The sequence below is a fragment of the Lepidochelys kempii genome, chromosome 4 (genome assembly GCF_965140265.1).
Source record: "Lepidochelys kempii isolate rLepKem1 chromosome 4, rLepKem1.hap2, whole genome shotgun sequence".
In the NCBI taxonomy this organism is placed as follows: domain Eukaryota; kingdom Metazoa; phylum Chordata; order Testudines; family Cheloniidae; genus Lepidochelys; species Lepidochelys kempii.
The window spans coordinates 139,075,956-139,092,949 of NC_133259.1; the positions used below are offsets into that span (position 1 = coordinate 139,075,956).

A 16,994-nucleotide genomic window follows, 5' to 3' on the forward strand; every position below is an offset into this window, starting at 1 on the left:
GTGGGTCTTGGGCTCTGTAGGAGAGCTCAGAATTTGTTGGGCAGCAAATCGCTGGCACTCTGTGGCCTGTCTTCTCCATCAAGTTCTGTTCTGTGGTGGAATTACTGGTCTGGTGGAAGAAGTGAGGTTCTGGAGACATCAGCCCAGTAATACCAAAATGCCCTGAATTGGGTTGTGTTAGTGAGCAAGGACACAAGGCCTTAGCACAGAAGAGCAGTAGGTTTAATGCACTTCCTAGTTTAAAGGGCAAGGCTGATGTCTTTGAGCTAGTTTTTCCTGGCTAGTTCTCTTATGATCATAAGGCACGTCAGGTGTTAGTGATGCCGACTCTTTATCTGCTCCAGCTCAGTAAGTCACATAGCTGGGTCATGCCAATCGAAGTCATTCTAAGCGGAATATTAAAAAGAGTCAGAAAAAGGCAGCATGGAAGTGGGGGGAGGGTATCCGCATAAGGGCTGATCCATTGAGGTGCTGAGCACCCTCCGCTCTTCACTGACGTCAGTGGGAGTTGGAAGGTGCTGAGCGCCTTGCAGGATGAAGCCCTGGTTTTGCAGATGGAAGTTCTAACTGCTGTCGTTGATTGCAGAGAGGTGAGCCTTTAGCATAGCTCTGAATGCTGGGTCCAGAGTTTCCCGCAAGCTCACAGCCATTTCGTCCGTCCACCTGTGCTCCAGGCTTGGGCGGCGCTTCCTTGTCACATCGAAGATGTGTGTGGGTTTAAATTCTTGCGGCATCTTTAATCTGAGGGGCCGAGCGTGGGGATACAGGCTTTTCTCGATCACTTCATAGGGCAGGTTGGGGACGGGGGAGAGTCTGCCTTTGTAAGCCATGTTGATCACCGGCTGTCCGCGCGAGTCCTTGGAGAGAAACAAGAAGGAGCTGAAGTCATGATCCCCACAGGCCTCGGGGTTGGTGCCCAGCCGGACTGTTGTAGGTCGGAATATGTCTGTCACCCGAGGGGAGGATGGATTGACGCTGGCATTCCAAGCTCTCTGTGATTTCCCAGTGCGGGGCTGAGCAGTGGCAGATAAACGAGGTTCCCCTTTAATCTTAGCCCTCCGCTTGGTGTGCACGCTGGTTTTTTTTTCTCCAGGAGGTATTTTAGCTACTTCCTTCTTGGGGACAGCATCCAGCTTCGCTCTGTCCTCCGGAAAATGCCACCGTTTAGCAGAGTCAGGCAACCCCTGTTGCTGCTTCGTTGCAAGCCAGTTAGAGAATGCCACGGCATTCAACAAGTCCTGCTCCCTCTGCAACAAACACACACACAACCAAGTCAGGCCTGGGTCATTAGATCGAACGTTTGTCACCCAGGCCAGGCCATACTAGCTTAAAACGTGTTAAGGAGCCAGAAAGCCTGGCAGGTGTTTTCTAAATGTGATTTGGTGGGGTGGGAGGGGCGAGGGTGGTCTTTCCTCTGAATCACTGCTGAATGACCCGCTACTGGACACTATGCTGCTACAGTGCCTTCTTCCTTGGACGGAACGTTAATTCAGTGTCTTGGGTTCTGGCTACATTCCAGCTCACGTTAATATTTTGCCTACCTACAAGTTCCCCCTCTGGTTTCCTGGGGGCACAGTGCTCAATTCCTATCCTGCACTCTCGGGTCGGAAGCAGCTTCTGCGTTCCACCCTCGGGGCGCTTCGTTGCAGGGGGGCGAACTGAGTAGTGAGTCTAAAAAGGCAAGTTCAGCCCAGGTGAAAGGAGGCAAATATCTCAGCAGTATCTGGTCTAAGGGCTTCCCTGCACCAATGAGGCGAGAACAAGTCCTGATCTGGAGGATTTTAACAACAGGGGAGTCACGCTCATGAACAGACCTGAGCAGTCCAGAGAAAGGACTGGGCTGTCACTAGGTGCAGGGCTGGGCCGTGGGCTTTGTGATTTGCTGATACGTATTTATATTTTCACAGGTTTTTAATGTCTCAGAACTAGGTCCAAAGTGCCATGAGACAAGGTACCCCATGATATTCAAACCGAAGTTCATGGCTTGGGTCTTTCTCCTGTCTGGTGGAAATACCATGAGGAGATGAGATCTTAGCATTATTGTGGTCCCTCAAACAGCTTAAAACATTAAAAAGCCATTGACAATATAAACATAACCCCTATTTCTTATATAGATCAAAGCGCTGCATCATTTTTCATGTATTTATCCTCACAACCCTAAGCAGGATTATCCCCTGATGGAGAACTGAGGCAGAGGGGGGGCTAAGTGACTTGTCCAAGGTCACACAGGAAGTTCATGGCAGAGCAGGAAATTGAACCCTGGTCTCCTACGTCCAGGTCTGTGCCCTGCCACTGGGCCATCCTCTCTGTGGAAACACAGCATCTGACCCGAACGCTACCATTCTGCAGCCCTGCTCGCAATGCATGCTCTTGCTGATGGTATTCTTGTAGAATCATAGACAGGTAGGGCTGGAAGGGGTCATTAAGTCCAGCCCTGTGTGCTGAGCCAGGGCCAAGTAAACCTAGATCATCCCTGACCGGTGTTTGTCCTACCTATTCTTCCAAACCTCCAGTGACAGGGATTCCACAAGCTCCCTTGGAAGCCTGTTCCAGAGCTGACCTCCCCGAAGAGTTAGAAAGCTTTTCCTGCAACCTAACCAAAGTCTCCCTTGCTGCAGATGAAGCCCATGACTTCTTGTCCTACCTTCAGTGGCCATGGAGAACCATTGATCCCCGTCCGCTTTGTAACAGCTCTGAACGTGACGACTGTTACGCGGTTCCCCCTGTTCCTCCCACTCTTCGTTTCTCAAGCCTCTACCTGCTCAGTCTTTTTAACCTTTCCCCATCAGTCAGGGTTTTGAAACCTTCTCTCATTTTTCTTACTCTCCTCTGGACTCCCTCCAATTTATCCACCCCTTTCCTCAAGCATGACATCCAGAACTGGACACGCTGCTCCAAGTGAGGCCTCACCAGTGCCGAGTAGAGTGGGACAATTACCTCCTATGGCTTACATACAACATTCCTGTGAACACCCCCAGAATGACATTAGCCTTTTTTGCAACTGCATCACACCGCTGGCTCATATTCAATTTACGATCCACTCTAACCTCCAGACCCTTGTCGGCAGTGCTGCCTCCTAGCCCATTATTCCCCAGTTTGCAGTTGTGCATTTGATTTTTCCTTCCCAAATAAATTCCTCTGTGCTTGTCTTCACTGAATTTCAGCATGTTGATTTCAGTCCAATTTTCTAATTTGTCCAGGTTGTTTTGAACTCTAATCCTGTCCTCCAAAGTGCTTGCAACCTTCCCATCTTGGTGTTATCCACAAATTTTATAAGATTACTCGCCACTCAATTAACCAAGTCATTAATGAAATTATGCCACTAAATATGCCTTCTAGTGTGACAGCGAACCATTGATAACTACTCTTTGAGTCGGTCTTTCAACCAGTTATGCACTCACCTTACAGTAATTTAATCTAGACCACATTTCCCTTGTTTGCATATGAAACTATCATGTGGGACTGTGTGAAAAGTCTTACTAAAATCAAGCTATATCACATCTACTGCTTCTCCCATCCCCTAGGCCAGTAACCCCGTCAAAGGAGGAAATTAGGGTTGTTTGGCATGATTTGTTCTTGACAAATCCCTATTGGCTATTCCTTATAACCCTATTATCTGCTAGGTGTGTACAGAATGAATGTTTAATAATTTGTTTAGAATTGTTCTAGGTATTGAATTTAGACTGACTGGTCTACAGTCCCTCTGGGTCTTCTTTGTTCCCACTTTTAATAAGTACTATGTTTGCCCTTGTCCAGTTCTCTGGGTCTTCACCTGTCCTCTATGAGTTCTCAAAGGTCATTGCTAATGATTCTGAGATTGCTTCGGTTAGTTCCTTAAGTACCCTAGGACAAATTTCTTCAGGCCCTGCTGACTTTCATACATCTAATTTATCTAAATATTCTTTAACCTCTTCTTTCCCTGATTTGACTTGGATTCCTTCCCCCTTGTTAGTCAACACAATTAATATTATCTGGTCACCATTTACCCTTTTAGTGAAGACTCAAGCAAAACAAGCATTAAACACCTCTGCCTTCTTGATATCATCAACTAGTTCTGCTGCCCCACTAAGGAGAAATCTAGGGCCAGCAGAGTTAAGGACAATCAGTACGTTTTAAAAATATACTAGGAACAAAAAGAATCCTGACAATGGAACTGGTGGACAGGGTAGAGTTATCAATAATAATGCAGAAAAGGCAGAAGCCATTCAATAAATATTTCTGTTCTGTGTTTAGAGGGAAAACAGATGGTGTAGTCTCATCATATGGTGATGTTAATACTCTTTCCACTCCATCTGGAGGATGTTAAACAGGAGCTACTCAAGCTAGACACTTTTAAATCAGCAGGTCCAGATAACTTGCATCCAAGAGTTTTAAAAGAGCTGGTTGGTGAGCTTGCCAGACCGTTAATGTAGATTTTCAGTAAGTATTGGAGCACAGGGGAAGACTGGAAGAAAGTGAATGTTGTGCCCATATTTAGAAAGAGTAAATGGGACAACTCAAGTAATTTTAGGCCTGTCAGCCTGACCTCAATCCTGAGCAAGATAATGGAGTGGCTGATACAGGACTTGATTAATAAAGAATTCAAGGAGAGTAATGTAATTAATGCAACTCAGCATGGGTTTATAGAATACAGATCCTATCTAACTAACTTGATTCTCTTTATGAGATTACAAGGTGTTTGATAAAAGTAACAGTGCTGATATACTAGACTTAGACTTCTGTAAAACCTTTGACTTGACACTGCATGCCATTTTGATTAAAAAACCATAATTCTATAAAATTAACATGGCACACGTTAAATGGATTAAAAACTGGCTAAGTGGCAGATCTCAAAATGTAACTGTAAATGGGGAATTATCATTGAGTGGGGCCATATGCTATTTAACATTTTTATCAATGACTTGGAAGAAAACATGAAATCATCATATTAATAAAGTTTGCAGATGATACAAATTGAGGGAGTGGTAAATAGAGAGGACAGATCACTGATTTAGTGCGATCTGGATCATTTGGTAAACTGGGCGCAAGCAAACAAAACACATTTTCATGCAGCTAAATGTAAGCATATATATCTAGGACCAAAGAATGTAGGCCATATTTACAGGATGAGGGACTGTAACCTGGGAAGCAGTGACACTGAAAAAGATTTGGGGGTTGCGGTGGATTCTCCATCACTGACCATGTCTAAATCAAGATGGGATGTTTTTCTAAAAGGCTCTGCTCTAGGAATTATTTTGGGGAAGTTCTCTGACTTGTGTTACACAGTAGGTCTGACTAGGTCTGTCGACCACAGTGGTCCCTTCTGGCCTTGGAATCTATGACTCTATAATGGGAGGACCTACGCTTTGTGCTGGGTGCTGTACAGGGTAAATGACAGTCCTGAGAAGCTGCAGAAAAGCTAGACAGACTTCTGCAGCCATGGTGGAACAGGCCTGTTAGGTCACTGAGTCCATCAGCTTCCTGACAGGCCCAGCATCCCCTCGACAGAAGATCTCTCTGATATTAAGCTGACTGGACAGATTTAGACAGTATATTCCTATAATCAGGCTAGCCTGTAGTCAGCAAACAGCAGCTGCAGCTTTGCTCATGGGTTGTGGCCCCTGAGGCATGATTCACTCATAACGCAATTAAGCCCACAACTAACTTTCATCCTCAGATCTGACTCTCGGCTAGGCCAGGTGACATCTGTCTGCAGATTGATTTGGCATGGTTTCTTACAGCGCAGGGGCAGCCAAAGTGCAGCTCTCCCCTGACCGCTATGGAGAGCTGACGGGGAATTTTTTGACTCCATGTTTTTTTCATTGGAAAGGGCCCCTTGGCTGACACCAAACCTGTGTGTGGAAATAGCGGTTGGCTGTTCTGGGGTGGGTTTGGCGCGTGGCACACAGCTCCCCTCTTGCATTACTGCTCACACCCTAGGGCTTCAAGGAGTCCTGGGCTAGTGGATGGGACGGAGTGGGTGCTTCTGCGTAACAGGGACTGAGGCATCCCGCTGAATGCCGCAGGCTACGTCCTCCCTCCGGAGGCGGAGTGCGCCACCTGGGGCCTCAGGAGAAGCCCACCCGGCGAGCGAGGGGCGTGCACGCTCTCTCGCTAGCTCTCATCAAGCTCGCACAAGGAGCGGTGGTGGAGAGACAGCTCAGCCGCGCTGAGCACGAACCCACCTGGGGGGACTGAGCACGGCTACCCTGCCACGACACACGCTGCCGGGGCTACCCTGCTGTTCCGCTCGCGGCGGCAGGGAAATCATGCCCCTAGCTGCAGGGCAGATGTAGCCTCGGATACATAGGAACACCTAGACAAGCATATCTGCACAGCTCTCACGTGCCTTCTGGCCCTTGGGCATAAGATTCAGGGGGGAGCAGGCAACGCTGTTTCTGTGAGTCTTTGGCGTGTGTAATGAACAAGGGGGGAGAATTCTTCCAGTCGTGAACGGGTAAAATGAGGAGCAGTGGAATGAGATCAGGAAAGGGGAAACTTAAACTTAGTAACAGGAAATGGTTCCAGGCGATGAGATTTGTTAGGCAGCAGAAGGGCAGGAAAAACACTTATAAATGGACATGGTAAAACAGGGAACAACCCTACCTTGGCTGTGACCTAAGAAGTCTCTTCCAGCTCAGGCCTGGTCTACACTACACTGTTAGGTTGACATACGGCAGCTTATGTGGACATAACTCCAAAAGCGTCTGCACTAAAATGTCGCTCCCACTGATTTAACTCGCACACTACACCACCTTAATAACTCCACCTCCGTGAGAGGCGTAGCGCTTAGGTCGATGTAGTTAGATCGACGCAGCATCCGTGTAGATACTGGGTTGCTTACAGCGGCTGTTGCTGCCTTTCAGAAGACATCCCACAATGCCCCACACTGGCAACAAGGCCAGCAAAAGACCTTTTATTCGAACTAGAAACCAAAACCAGTCAGGAAAGTCCCTGGCTCTTCTGGTGCTACAGCCGTGGTGATCTTACCTTCTCTATCTTCAGGAAGTTTTGTTCCGAGTGCTGACATTCACTTTTGATTTGATTCAGCTTGTGCATTTCACGAGCAAAATTGCGCTTGTCTGTTTTCCACATGGCATCATTCAGGTACCTGGAGAATCACAGACCAGTCAGCTTGACTTCAGCACCCAGAAAGCTAATGGAGCAAATAATCAAGCAATCAATTTGCAAAGACTTAGAAGACAATAAGGTGATAAGTAACAGTCAGCATGGGTTTGTCAAGAACAAAATGTGTCAAACCAGCCTGATAGCTTTCTTTGACAGGGTAACAAGCCTTGTGGATGGGGGGAAGTGGTAGATGTGGTATATCTTCACTTTAGTAAGGCTTTTGATACTGTCTCACATGACCTTGTCATAAACAAACCAAAGCTAGATGGAGCTACTATAAGGTGGGTGCATAACTGGTTGGAAAACAGTTCCCAGAGAGTAGTTATCAGTGGTTCACAGACAAGCTGGAAGGGCATAAGGAGTGGGCCAATTTATTAAGTGATCCATCCCTTGTTACCCAGTCCCAGCTTCTGACATTCAGAGGTTTAGGGACACCCAGTGCATGGGGTTGCATCCCTGACCATCTTGGCTAATAGACATTGATGGACCTGTCCTCAATGAATTTATCTAATTCATATTTGAACCCAGTTATACTTTTGGCCTTCACATCATCCCCTGGCAATGAGTTCCACAGGTTAATGGCACATTGCATGAAGAAGTACTTTTTGTTTGTCTTAATCCTGCTGCCTGTTAATTTCATTGGATGATCCCTAGTTCTCGTGTTACGTGCAGGGGTAAATAAAACTTTCCTATTCACTTTCCCCAGAACATTCATGATTGTATAGACCTCTGTCATCTCCCCCTTTAGTCATCTCTCTTCTAAAATGAGCAGTCCCAGTCTTATTAATCTCGCCACATATGGAAATTGTTGCATATCCCTCATCATTTTTATTGCCCTTCTCTGTATAATTCTAATAGACCAAATATATCTTTTTTGAGATGGAGCAACCAGAACTGCATGCAATATTCGAAATACCATGGATTTATACAGTGGCATTATGATAGTTTCTGGTTTATTATCTATCCCTTTCCTAATGGTTTCTAACATTGTTCGCTTTTTTGACTGCTGCACATTGAGTGGATGTTTTCAGAGAACTATCCACCATGACGCCAAGATCTCTTTCTTGAGTGGTAACAGCTAATTTAGACCCCATCATTTTGAATGTATAGCTGGAATTATTCTTTCCAATGTGCATCACTTTGCACTTATCAACACTGAATTTTACCTGCCATTTTGTTGCCCAGTCACCTAGTTTAGTGAGATCCCTTTGTAACCCTTTGTGGTCAGTCTTGGACTTAACTATCTTGAGTATGTTTCTAGTGTCTGCAAATATCCCCAAACATTTCGCTCCACCATTCACAGATGACCTTCTGTTATGCAACTGATTTGTCTGCTCTTGAATTGGTCACTTCAGACTGGTTTTACTGTAACTGGAGCGAGAGCTGGCAAAACTGGACCAGCAGGAAGCGGGGCAGGTCAGGATGAAACATACACGGGCAGAGCCAAGCGAAGGCCCCACACGGGAGCAATAGGAGCTACTGCAGATCTGACATATTGTTCACTGAAACTGCTGCAGGGGGCAGCTTGCACAGCACACGTCTGTGATAGGGGGACTCTGCATTGCATGCATGGGGTTTAGTGTCCACACAGAGCGTAATACCCCAGTGCGGATATAGACAGCAGTGTAGACCACGTGCCATGGCTCCGGTGAATAGAGTAAAGACAGGTCTGAAAGGGTGTGGGGATGTACCCAAGTGCAGACCCTGCACGGCTCTCTGCGGCCCAGTCCATGCCTGCATGTCTACACTGCTATAGTCAGCCTTGCCCCTGCGGCAGGGAAAGACTCTGGCAATCTCCGGCCGCAGGGAAAGGCTGAGCTGGGAGCTGCTGAAGCCTTTCCCCACTGCATCCCCCCTGCCAGAGCCTTTCACTGCCAGGTGCAGCTACACACTGCAGGGCGGCTGCAGCCTGCATTTCGCTGTGCCAGGTAGCTACTACGTGACACTGCCGTTGGGTCTGAGTGAAGATGCAGCCTCTGTGGGGCTCTAGCCAGTGGTTTTACTCCATTGTCACCACCAGATTTCCCCCAGTTTTAAAGTACTAGTGAGCATGATTCTGTGGCATGGAGAGCTGCGGGGGGGACTGTTGATTTCCCCGACAGATGTGTTTATTTCTCCACTGCTGGTTATCAGTTCATATCATTAAACCCACAGCTGGTTGCACCTTAGCTATTTTTTAAAGGTTTTTAAGGCCCGGCTTGACTGATTTAGTTGGGGATTGGTCCTGCTTTGAGCAGGGGGTGGGACTAGATGACCTCCTGAGGTCCCTTCCAAACCTGATCTTCTCTGATTCTATTAACCAGTATTGTAGCTGGCAACTCTGAACCAGTCATCATTTGGTGTGCAACGCTCACCTAGCGCAGCTCCTGTGGGCCCATATCCTGCAGAGGTCAATGGGCTGCTGCCCCTCTGCGTCCTTGGCGTGGACATCAGCTCCAGCCTCAACCAGTTCAATGATGCAGTCGAGGCGTCCTTCACTGGCTGCCTTGTGAAGTGGCGACGTTCCGCCCTGGTTCTGACTGAAAAACAGACTGTCATTCCGAATTCTAGTCCAGATTTCTGAGAGACTGCCCCTGAGTTCTTCAGAGAGTATCTCCTTCCATTTGGCATTACAGAACAAACCAGTTATGGTGGTCGGAGATGAAAGACGACTACAGGTCCCCTCCAGTCCATGCCCCCCGCCACTACAGGATCGTGTTCTATTGGTTTCTGGAGCTTTGTTTGGCCTAGATTTCAAGGTCCCCAGTGATGGGCTTCCACCACTTCTTTTGGAAGACTCTTCCCCAGCCTCTGAAGACAAGAAAATCCTCAACCCCCTTATTTTTTTGAACAGAGCTTGGGTAGGGAGAATTTTGGCCAGGCCAGCAAGTGAATCTCTTCTAATTACAACCAAACTCTTTGCAAGTTGGTGGCTCCAAGTCTCAACTCAGTCCAGGTGGATGGCTGGGTCAGGACTTTGGTCATGAGGCAGGGTGCCTTTCAGGCAGAGGCTCTGGTTTTAATGTGGGTCACATTGTTAGTGACTGGAAATCACTTTTTGGGTGGCCTGTGTGACATGGGTGGATGGGATGGGAAGTGACTGAATGTTCCTAGCGGAGAGAAGTCCCCACCAGAATAGGCCTCCCCAGGGGCAGACGCAGCAGAGAGACCAAAGGAAGAATGGATCATGGAGACAACTTTTCGTTCATCCCTTCAGGTCAGGATTGAGGTACCTTATGTTGGAGTGGTGGAAATTTACACTACAGCTTTCTGTGCTATGCCTATTCTGAGAATCAACACAGGACTTCAGCCTCCAGGTTCTGCCAAGCCAGTATCTTTAAAGTGCCGTAAAGTCACACAAATTAAAAGGGAAAAAAACCATTAAGATGAGGTAAAAAGTTATGAAGTCTCAAGCCATCACTCACACATTGATGTCTGCCCCCTTTCCAATGAGGTACTGCAAACACTCCAGTGCCCTGGGGCCACTCTCCTTGTTCATCACCAGGTGAATGGGTGTCCATCCTGTCAGACTGGCCAAGTTCACATCAACCTCAAACTTTTCGACTATCAGTTTCAGGCACTCCAGCCGGCCGTATAGAGCTGCTAGATGGATGGCTGAGAAGCCCTAACAGGGAGGAGGAGGCAAAGGACAGTTCTAAATGTTTCTTGTCAGACTGTCCGCTAACTAATCCACTCTAATGGGGACGCTTTTCATACCAGAGAAGTGTGGGCTAGTGTTCTGAGAATAAAAGCTCTTCCTGGATTCTAATTTTGGCTCCGATAGTAACGCGTTCTGTGACACTGGGAGAGTCACATTGCCTTTCTGTGACACAGTTTCCCCCTCTGCAAAATGGGGCTAAACCTTCTTGGTGTGGTCGGGTATGTTTTTTATTTATTTATTTTGAGGACTAGTGATTGGAAGTGATTGAGAATGGAGGGTTACAACAGAAATGGGATCTGAAATGTAACAAGTGTCTGTACCCCAATGTTTTATCGACATACAAGATGGAGTGTGTGTGTGTGTGCGTGTGTACATCTTTATACTTTGCAATGGCCACACACATACAGGGATAAGACTTTCAACACTGACACACACATCTTGACCACCTGTACCAAACTGCTTCTAATTGTGAAGATGTAGAAGGTTATTATAATTACTCAGGACAACCACTAGAGGGCGTGATGATCACATGTACTGGGCCAAGGTGTACATGATCTGTGTAGAGGCATAATTTCATTACAGATGCGACACTACAGATGGGGTATTAACCCTAGAAATCAGTAGTTCACAAAAATAGTCCTAAAATAACCCAATTTTCCTCTTGCTTTTGAAGCACCCAGAAATGTTGCCAAGTTTCGGGGGCAGGTGCGTGGAGAAAACACACATTCAGAAAAGACGTCAGTTTACTAAAGAATTAAAGGTAGATACTCAGCATGAAACTATACGTTGTTTAAAATGCCTGTCTTTTCAGGTGTTACTTTACATACCTTAGCTGACTGAAACTGAAAGAACTACAAAATAAAAATCCGGATTTACTTTTCATCTTTCTGAGCCAGTGAAAGTAGACCCATCAGTTCCGCTTGTGTCCAGTCAATTTCACTTCACTGCCTATTTGTTTACTTGCAGGACACACTGCAGGGACATGTTTAAATACCCCCTCACTGTATTTTTTGTTTCCTGAAACATTTCTATTCTCCATAGGTTTTTTTAAACCCACCCACTCCCCCTCATTTGCGTCACCACAAGATCATGTCCCAATTTCACTATCAGGCCCATGTGGGGGAGAACACTGCCCTCACGTGGATCCCCACTTGGGCTTCAGGCAGGTGTAGAGATCCATCTGCGTGGATCCAGTTGCAGGATTGGGGACCGAAGGGTCTGGTCCTGAGTGAAACAGAGCCCCTGCACTTCCCACTGATTTCAATGGGAATTGCAGGTGCCTAGCATTTCTCAGGATCAGGCCCCACGCTGACAGTGTCTTTTAAAAAGTTTGACATTCAGCCAGCTAGGCGGGGGGATGGGTGTTGATTCCTGAGCATGACCCTGAAAGGCAAGATCCTGATCTTCTGAAGGCAGTTGGAATCTTTCCAATATCTTCAGCAGAAGCAGGGGCGGGCCCTACCAAACTACCTCTGTCCTCTCATGATAGGGCCCAGTCCCGTACGGTCTGAACACCTGCCAGTCAATGGACATTGAGGATACTCGGCATCTCAGAGGAAGCACTTGGCCGGCTCAGGCCCTTTAATGAAGCAGTCATTTTTTTGGTCTGGTTTCTGCTGACAAGCAAAGATCCCAAGAGCGAAGCGGAATTGTTTTATTTGTCACCAGAGGCTCAGTACAAACACAGCCTTGGGCTGAGTGCAGTTTATTCACGCTATAATGTCACAATTGCCCCTGTGCTGTAAAAGCCCTAATTTTCACAGTGGGAACATTTGGTGGCAAAGGAGGAAGCACTTAATAGGACTGTGCTCTCAGCTAAATGACTCTGCATTTATTCTGCATGAGAGCGGATCAGAAAGGCTGCTAACGCCCAGCTCCTTCCATTCAGCACTGCTGTCAGTGAGGCTCATTCCTAAGCAAGCCTGTGACCTGTAGATCAAGCTCCAAGCAGTTTCCTTCGAAGAGTCACGCTCAGATAGCCAGGTCTCTCAATGAAATTACGTTACACACTAGGGGCCTGATCCGAAGCCCAGGGAAGTCAATGCAAAGCTTTCCAGTGACTTCAGTGGGCTTTCGATCAGGCCCTGGCTAGACCCATTGCTAGAAGTGCAGTGTCTGAATTGTATACTGCAAGCAAGCCTGGCATGAAACAAACCAGAGAATCTTTCTGGCTAATTCAATGTGACTGCCGTGAAGCCTAGAACTCCTTCAGTTACGTTCTCCTTTGCAGGCAGCAGCACGGGGGGAAGAATACTTCCCACAGCAAGAAGGTTCAATTGTTCTTTGGGAAAAAAGACCACAGCACTTCCATATGGAAACACCCCGCTATTAAATCTTATTGTCCATCTCAAGGGGCAGTATCGTGCCATTGATTTTCAAGCACAAATCCCACTGAAATCCATAAAAAGAAAAGGAGGACTTGTGGCACCTTAGAGACTAACCCATTTATTTGAGCATAAGCTTTCGTGAACTACAGCTTACTTCATCGGATGCATACTGTGGAAAGTGTAGAAGATCTTCTTATACACACAAAGCATGAAAAATGGGTGTTTACCACTACAAAAGGTTTTTTCTCCCCCCACCCCACTCTCCTGCTGGTAATAGCTTATCTAAAGTGATCACTCTCCTTACAATGTGTATGATAATCAAGTTGGGCCATTTCCAGCACAAATCCAGGTTTTCTCACCCCCCCAACCCCCCCACACAAACCCACTCTCCTGTTGGTAATAGCTTATCTAAAGTGATCACTTTATCAACAGGAGAGTGGGTTTGTGTAGGTTGGTGAGAAAACCTTTTGTAGTGGTAAAAACCCATGCTCAAATAAATTGGTTAGTCTCTAAGGTGACACAAGTACTCCTTTTCTTTTTGCGAATACAGACTAACACGGCTGTTACTCTGAAAACTGAAATCCATGTTAAACTCATGGCAAACTGGACAATGCTGGATTGTTCCTTACAGTTTATTCTCTAGTATTTCTCACCTAATCTAGTGTTTAGAGCAGGGATAGTCAATAGGTGGACCATGGGCCAAATCCAGACCACCAGACACTTTTGAATGAACCCCGAAATCTTTGTATTTACTTATTATCATCATCATTGTTATTTTTAAAATATTATTGACTCTGGAGTCTGGACCTTGACTATATCTTTTGACCAAGAAATGTGAGCCTTGACAAAAAAATAATTGACTATCGCTGGTTTATGTCTCAAATGCTGAGGCTTCTCTTGGGAGATTTCATTCAATGTCTACAGGTCTGACTGTCAGGAAGTCCTCCCCGATGGGTAAATTTAGGCTGGCTTTCTCAATGCCATTCCGTCACTCCTATTTAGAGCCCCTGAGTTACCTAAACAATTCCTCTGCCTCTTTGGTAATTACACCCTTCAAATATGGACCCACAGTTATGTTCCCCGCTGAGCTGTCTCTTAGCTGCCCTATACAGTCAGTTATTTACATTTCCTCGATCCATCTAGCCCATTAATCATCGAGGTTGCTTTTTCTCTTAATTCCCTACAATTTACATAACATTTTTTCTGGCAATAAAGAGCCCAGAGCTGAATGCGGCATTCTATGAGCTGGCCATCTCCCTTCAGCTGGCTAGAAGAGTCTATCACCTCCCTACTCTCTGCCCTGCTGACTGTGTAAACATAGTAGAAAAGAATTCATCTGCACAGATAGAGAATTTCTGAGCCGGTATGGCAGGGTTCAGGTTGGCAGGCTCTGGAGGAATACAATTTTCAAATTTGGATAACTACCATTAGACACCAAGGGACAGATTTTTAAAGGTATTTAGGTGCCTTTCAAAGGTGCACGGTAGGATTTTCAAAAGCACCAAGACACCTAAGCGTCCCTCTGCCATGTACATTGGTCAAACTGGACAGTCTCTACATAAAAGAATATATGGACACAAATCAGACGTCAAGAATTATAACATTCAAAAACCAGTCGGAGAACACTTCAACCTCCCTGGACGCTCAATTACAAACCTAAAAGTGGCAATTCTTCAACAAAAAAACTTCAAAAACAGACTCCAACGAGAGACTGCTGAATTGGAATTAATTTGCAAACTGGATACAATTAACTTAGGCTTGAATAAAGACTGGGAGTGGATGGGTCATTACATAAAGTAAAACTATTTCCCCATGTTTATCCCCCACCCCCACCCCCACCCCCATTGTTCCTCAGATGTTCTTGTCGACTGCTGGAAATGGCCAACCTAGATTATCACTACAAAAGGTCCCCTATTCTCCCTCCCCCCTCCCCTGTTCTCCTGCTGGTAATAGCTCACCTTAAGTGATCACTCTGATTACAGTGTGTATGGTAACACCCATTGTTTCATGTTCTCTGTGTATATAAATCTCCCCACTGTATTTTCCACTGAATGCATCTGATGCAGTGAGCTGTAGCTCACGAAAGCTTATGCTCAAAGAAATTTGTGAGTGCCTGAAGTAAAGGTGCCACAAGTCCTCCTTTTCTTTTTGCGAATACAGACTAACACGGCTGCTCCTCTGAGATCTAAGTCTCACTGAGTCTCATGGGCATGAGGCACCGAGGGGCTTTAGAAAACCCCATGCAGCACCCATCTCCATCTGGAGGTGCCTAAATACCTTTAAAAACCTGGCCCTGATTTTTCCGAGGTGCTGAGCACCCAGATGCCACTGAATAAATTCCCATTAGATAACAGGTCCTTGATGTAACTGGAAGCAGGATAAAAGATGGGACTGAGGCCTGGGTGGCTCACAGCAAGTGTCTTAAAATGTTTCAAAGGGCAGATCAGAGACTTAACAGAGACTATTTTGAGAATACCACCCCTCTCACTCATCGCTGTACGGACCATCTCCGCTCCTACCAGATCCCATAACATCCCTGTGGCAGCTATACAGCAGTCGTTCACATGGGAGAACAAAGGATTTTATGCATTTTTTAATCGTCTTAAAGAAAATGAGCCACTGGAAGCAAGGGGCTTCAGTGGGAATGCTTTGCTTTGCTAGATCAGAGCCCCAGTGAGCAGCCAACTCTCTGCGGCGTACAAGTGGAGAACCCTTGATTCGGAGGATTAGTACACAGAGCCTATCGCCTCTAGGTTGCTAGTTCAAAGCTGAAAGCTCTCTTTTGAAGTGTGCCTGGTGGCCTTGTAATAATGGTGATGGAGCTTACACACAGGTGGTAGAATCAGGAGACCTTGGTTCTAGTCCCAACTCTGCTGCTGACTTACTAGACTCACTTGGGCAAGATACTTCACCTGATTGTGCCTCATTTTCCCATCTGTAAAATGTGGATAATTATTCTAATCTTTATAAAGGGGTTTGAGATCACTGGATTATAAACACTGTTTTTAGTTATATCTTCCAAGTGCTGTGCAAACGTTAATTGCAACAACTCTGTGAGGTAGGTATGCATTATTCCAATTCTACAGACGGAGGAACTGAGATACAAAGAAGGCAAATGTTTTGTCTAGGATCACAGAGAGTATTAATGGGGAAATAGAAATCAGGAGTTTCCAGCTCTCCTTCCCATGCTTAGTCCCCTATGCCACACTGCAATGAGTTTGGGTCTCAGACCAGTTGCTAAGAGACAAGTGTCCAGCTCACAAAACCAGCATCACAATTGTCCATCACAATGGGCCCCAGGTTGTCACTCCTAGCAGAGAAGCCAAGGACTGAATGGGCCAGGGGAATCTGAACTCCTTTCTCCCCAGTTTCCTGGTTTTCTTTCACCAATATTACATTCACTTAACAAATGGGATTTACATTGATATCGGCTTGGGTAGGTGACTCAGCTTTTTGCAGACATTCCTGGAGCCAGTGCAGGTTTCCCACGGTGGCTGCCATATGCTCATACTTTCCTCCATTCAACTTCTTACAGACTCTGGTCGGTTTGGGAGTGCCTCTAAAGGAAAACACAGACACATCACTCCGTCTGTCCCATAGTCTTCTTCACTTCTGCCCAAGGCCTCGAGTTGTAGTCACTGAGCTAAGCGGGGACTATGTTGCAGCCTGGTTTAATGAGTAGGGGCAGGTCATCATCCTTTATACGTTCCATGTCAATCTCCACACAAGCTGGCTTCGGCCCTCCAGTTCCTGTGGCCAGCAAGGTCAGCTATCCTCCATATTGGATGCAAACAAAACAACCGAGGTTTTCTTCTAACCTCAAAGTGCCCTGCATCAATTACATTGAATTTAAAAGGTGCCAAGTGACTAGAAATCAATAATTTTTAAAAATAACCAAGTGGAGGGGCACATTGTCTCCT

General features: G+C 46.2%; 1 protein-coding gene across 1 annotated transcript; it reads right to left on the reverse strand.

The window, feature by feature from the left end:
* Positions 1 to 253: 253 nt before the first annotated feature.
* ANKRD53 (ankyrin repeat domain 53) lies at positions 254 to 16,683 on the reverse strand. Its single transcript, XM_073343035.1, has 5 exons — positions 16,495 to 16,683; positions 10,512 to 10,711; positions 9,462 to 9,626; positions 6,970 to 7,090; positions 254 to 1,247 (listed from the first exon to the last, which is right to left on the reverse strand). Exons 1-5 carry the CDS (start codon positions 16,573 to 16,575, stop codon positions 564 to 566), a joined length of 1,251 nt encoding a protein of 416 aa, XP_073199136.1. The 5' UTR covers positions 16,576 to 16,683; the 3' UTR covers positions 254 to 563.
* Between the last annotated feature and the right edge of the window lie 311 nt (positions 16,684 to 16,994).

What these genes read in the sequence shown, in the direction of transcription:
- ANKRD53 (XM_073343035.1), bottom strand. Translation starts at nt 16,575, where the DNA reads ATGGCAGCCACCGTGGGAAACCTGCACTGGCTCCAGGAATGTCTGCAA. An exon ending in CTACCCAAGCCGATATCAAT is followed by an intron (nt 10,712 to 16,494) that starts GTAAATCCCATT and finishes CCTCCCTGTTAG; the next exon opens with GGCTTCTCAGCCATCCATCT. An exon ending in AAGGGGGCAGACATCAATGT is followed by an intron (nt 9,627 to 10,511) that starts GTGAGTGATGGC and finishes TCTGTTTTTCAG; the next exon opens with TCAGAACCAGGGCGGAACGT.